The sequence below is a fragment of the Myotis brandtii genome, unplaced genomic scaffold, assembly GCF_000412655.1.
Source record: "Myotis brandtii unplaced genomic scaffold, ASM41265v1 scaffold265, whole genome shotgun sequence".
NCBI classification, from domain to species: domain Eukaryota; kingdom Metazoa; phylum Chordata; class Mammalia; order Chiroptera; family Vespertilionidae; genus Myotis; species Myotis brandtii.
The window spans coordinates 350214-355184 of NW_005360086.1; the positions used below are offsets into that span (position 1 = coordinate 350214).

At 40.0% G+C, this 4971-nt stretch overlaps 1 protein-coding gene across 1 annotated transcript in view; it reads left to right on the plus strand.

Moving 5' to 3' along the window:
- IGF2BP1 (insulin-like growth factor 2 mRNA binding protein 1) overlaps nt 1-4971 on the plus strand; it is a 48353-nt gene that overhangs the window by 1945 nt on the left and 41437 nt on the right. Inside the window, 1 exon segment of the mRNA XM_005868140.2 lies at nt 54-114. Within this exon segment, the coding sequence (XP_005868202.1) occupies nt 54-114 (61 nt within the window).

Consider the following 4971-nt stretch of genomic DNA (forward strand, 5'->3'; position numbering starts at 1 on the left):
CCCCTCCCTCTGTTCAAGCTCTCATATATATTTTTTATTTTTTTAATCTTTAGGGAAAGTAGAACTGCAAGGAAAACGCCTAGAGATTGAACACTCGGTCCCCAAAAAACAAAGGTAGGAAAGCGCTCTTCTCTGGGGAGGCGGGCGGCCCAAGGGCTCTGAGAAGCTGTGTCCAGGGGGGTCCATGGTGTCTCCAGTGGAAGAAACCCATTACTGGCCTTTCCACCCCCAACTCCGGATGTTGGGGGCAGGGAGGGAAGATTGACGAAGATCTTGTAATGGGTGGTTTACAGCTTGTAAAAAAAAACGCTGGGGCTAGGGTGGGCCAGGAGATGTTTCTTGGAGAAGTAAAAGGGGGAAAAATCGATCGGGGAGAAACCTTGAGTTTGTTCAAGGTGTGTGAGGCCATTTTTTGTGGGGAAGCTAAAAACCTTGAAGAGTTTTGACTCATGGGCATTTCTGCAGCTTCCTAGCAGGCCTCAACCGCCCCCCCCCCTTCCCTCACCTTAATTCTTAAATTCTTAAGCGGCGGGGGGGGGGGGGGCACACGTCCCCTTCATTTCCCTAGGGGGAGGAGTGGAAGGAGTTCCGCGCCCCCCCCCCAAATAATTTTCTTTAGGCTGTGCTATATTTATATTTCTGCAACAGGCAAAGACATTAGATTTTTTCACAGACCTCCTCTCCTAGTCCCTCACCTCACACGTCCTCCCATCTCCAGTGGATTTTGCAAAGAATATACTTTTGGCTGAACAATCCTTTCCAAGCGCGGACCCCCCCCCCAACCCCCCCTTCAGCCCATTGTTACAAGGGGACCATCTGGGATGAGAGCTTTGTGTTCAGGCTGTGAGCTGGGGCTCTTTGGAGGGTCTAGAACTCCCTGGATGAATGGATTTTGTGTGTGTGTGTGTGTGTGTGTGTGTGTGTGTGTGTGTCCCCGTCCCAATACCGTTCTGTCCTCACTTGAGCAAAGTGGGTTAGTTCTGTGTGTCACTCCCAAATCTAATTCATGGTGGATTTCAAATTTTTCATTGAACTCTGGCTGGGAGGTATAAGGGCAGAGGCTCTCTGCTTTCTGAAATCTGACTTGAAACATGTTGACAGTGCACTTCTGTCACGGTGGAGCCCCCGGTAAACCTCTGATTCTTTCACTGCTCCTCTCCCCTCATTGCAGCTGGAAATGGCTGCATTTCAGAGTCGTCCCTGGCCTTTCCTGGGTGGGAAGGTAGAGGTGGGTGGCTATGCTCTTTTGGAGGAAGTTAGGCTCTAGAAAGTGTTAACACCAGGAACAGTCTGTTCAGTGATTTAGCTTGAGATTTTTAAATAACTTGGCACCATTGTATCTGTAGAGGATCAATATGACTTGTAACTATGTTTACAGAGTTTGTGATTTAACCTCCAGGGCTGGAAATACTCTGTTGTTGGAAAGGCAGTGAGAGTTAGGATAAAGAGGTCATCAAATGGGGAGGACAGAAAGAAAAGCCTGATCATTTTTGAAACATTTCTGGGGGATGGGGATACACTGACACCAGGTAGATTTAGTGAGAAGATTGTGGACATTTGAACGGAAAGCTGAATGTTTGAAACACGTTGATGAAAAATCTCCAGAATAACTGGAATGCCAAAATATGTGGGAATTTTTTCTTCTCCTCTTCAGCATGGCTTAAGTTTTAAAGGGAATGCATTGAAAAGCAAGAGAAATAGCAAAATGTGATGAAACGGAACCCAAAACATTTATATTTGAATTTTCATGGTGCTCTGTACTTATGGATCTTTTTTCCTAAGCCATCTGCTTGCTTTCAAGCCATTTTTAGGCTCCTGGTTCCCTCCAAAATGCATTACTGGGGGCTCTTTTGAGTTGGGAAGGGGTGGGGTGTGTGAGAAGAGTGGGTACAAAATCTGCCTTTCCACACCCATATTAAATTGGATCTTTTGTGTGTTCTCTTCCTGAAATAATTGGTGAGCACAAACATTGAGTCAGTTGTGTATTATTTTATTTTGTGGGTGGTGGTGAAAAGGCACTTCATTTTTCTAGAATGAATCAATTTTTGAAGTTTTAGGATTTAAAAAAGGAAAGCTTGTTTTCATGAAGTCAGTATGCTCTATCATTTGGTGTTCTTTGGGGAAGCATGTGGTGGTATGTGTTTTAGTCTGTCTGAAAAGTGTTTTTTCAGTTGGTTTGTTAACTGGCTTTTTCACTCATGGACGTATATAACAGGAGCTACTTCATTAACTGACTAATATTTTAAGCAAAATGAACAACTGCATATACATGTGTATGTATACTTTAGTGTTTTTGCTGTTTAAAATAGAGAATTCCTCTTGATGTACTCAGTTCCAAATGAATTATGACTTTAAACATTTCTAAGGTTTTCATAAAAACCTAGCAAACTAAATGGTCCTGGTTTTTGTTGTTTTTTTAGAGAGGGAAGTCAAATAAGATGATATTATAGCAGTTAACCTCTGAACAACCCTGATTTTGAAGTATTAATATATTTTATTCTAATTTTATCTGATAAATATAATTTGTATCTTTTTAAGAACCCCAGAGACTGAACATGATACATTTAAACTGAAAGCATTAAGTTGAAATTTTTAAATGGGTGACCAATTTTTCTGAGATACAGTAGATTTCCTGAAGATTATGGACATTTGAACTGAAAAGCTGAATGTTTGAAACACCCTCTTAGTGTTGGAATTTTGGTCAACAGTTTCGGCTTTTTGTTGAGAATTTGTATATATTCACTCTCAAATATTAGGACCAAGGAGCAAAACCAAAAGCATTTTAAAAAAAGCTGCGGGAGAGGGTTTGTATATGTGTTTTATTTTGAGACATAAGAGTAGTTAAGGTAAAAGGGTACATCATAATGAGTCTTGTTTATTTTGGGAAATGGCTGGCTTTCTAAGGGAATTAAACTTTGTTTCATTTGCCACTGTGTATGCCTTTTTCTAGGGGAATGTGGCCTAAAGATAGCTTTTACCTACTGTCAACTGGTGTCATCAAAATAAAAGGCGTTGCTATTTAAAAAAATGAGAGATATACTGCATTTTTCTCAGTGAATTGTGTTTTAGTTTAAGACGTGATTTCCTTAGGCAGGTTAAGGGTGGTTCTTTAAGTTGTTTTAAAATGAGGTGGGCTAACACTTGCCCTTAAATTTCCAACTATTTAAAAAAAAAAACACATACAGGGATTGGTCTCAGCCTTGTAAGTGTGAGAACTCTTAGAAGAGAAAGTGTCCAAATTTAATTCTAATTTTACAGTTTAATTTTCTAAAGTCAGCAACTTTAAAAATCTCTGCAAAAGGATGTCTTATAAATGGCAAAATATTATTTTGAATCTGAAGTGATTTGTGAAGCTTCTGAAGAAATAATTGGGTCACTAAATGTTTTCAAAACAGGCAAAAAATGTTGCCTTCAGAAATGGGTATGCCTTTAGAGAAAACTGTTCTTAGGGGCTGAAAATGAATTATAAAGGGGGTTAAGAAACAGTGTCTTTTTAAAAAGCAAAAAGGGGTAAAAAGTACTAGAGGGGGAGGATTTTCAGGCACTTTGCTTTAGTGGTTGTAGTTGTCAATGTATCTTTCAACAGAAACATATTCAACAAGGATGTTTAAAAGTAGAAACATTTATGACACTTTCAGTAAAGAGGTTTTCTTAGGAATATTAAGTTTTTGAGGGGCTTTAACTAAGTTTTAAAATGGTTGATTTAAAAAAATTTTCTGCATTATTTGGAGGGAAGGTGGGAATCGATTTACCCTCCCCATTTTTATTTCCAACTAGAAAGTACACTTAACAAATTGATAAAAATTAAATTTTCTTCACTGCTAGAGAAATCTTTAACTTGTTATTTAAGTTCTCAGTGTTTCAAGATGACTTTCCTAGGGACTGTGGTATTTGACTATCCTTTAAAGAGTTCTGCGTTTCCAGAACCCTTTATTTTCTAATTCAAAGGAGAAAGATGAAATTTTACTCTTGTGGTTTCCCAGATGGAGAACTTTGGAGTAGAGGGGAAGAATTGTAATTCCCATCACTAATTTATTCAAAGTATAGTTAACTCTTCCAAATGTAAAGTTTCAGTGGCACCGTTTTGGGTGGAAAAAGAGCAAAACATTCTCATAATTATGTTTTAGAGATGAAATACATGACATTAGCCATTGGAAGAATTTTGATTCAAAGGTCTGAGCCTCTAATCTTTTAAAATTACCTTAATATATGTCATTTGAATCTATTTTATGTGTTTGGGTACTTTTAAGGCTTATTTTTTTTTGAATTTATTTATTCTAGACTTGAATGTGTAATAGCTAGTTGACAAAGGCAGGCTAGGGAGTATACAATTTTGAAACGTTACAAAAAATTCCAGATCTGTTTAGTTGAGTGAAAAGGGGGACCAGCAAGTGTTATTTGTTGAAGTTTAGGGGTTTGTGTTGAAGACATATGTGTATTGGTTATACCTCCGTTGATTTTTGTGTGTGGGGCTAGTAGTGGTGGTGATGTTGTCATTAGAATAAATGCATGAACCAAAGGCATTTGAAAAGCACACATTTTGCCAGCTTTTAGAATTTAAATTTAGTCTCGTTCTCCCTCCATCCTCTTAAAGGGTTCTTAAAATGTGGCTAATGTCTTCCAGAAAGTGCAGCTTAGATTTGGGGATGGGAGTGTTAGGGAGAGGAAAGGGGAGGGGGAAAAAGCAGCAGGGGAGACTGAAGGAATCAGAGGAGCGAGTCCGGGGCTGGAAATTCCAGACGGGGAAAGAGAGAGGGGAGGGGGCAGGGGCGAGGAGGCTTTCCCGCTTCCCTTTTAAAGAGAAGCGGCTGGAGAAGGGGTCGCGGACACCCGGTCTAGAAGACCCGCGCGCGGTCGATTCAGCCCAGGGCAAGGCTGTTTTTGCTTTCGGACTTTGCCTGCCTTCCCTTCCCCTTTTCAAAAAGCAGAGAAAGTCGCCGCGCCTCTTCCTGGAGAGCCCAGGCCAGCCGG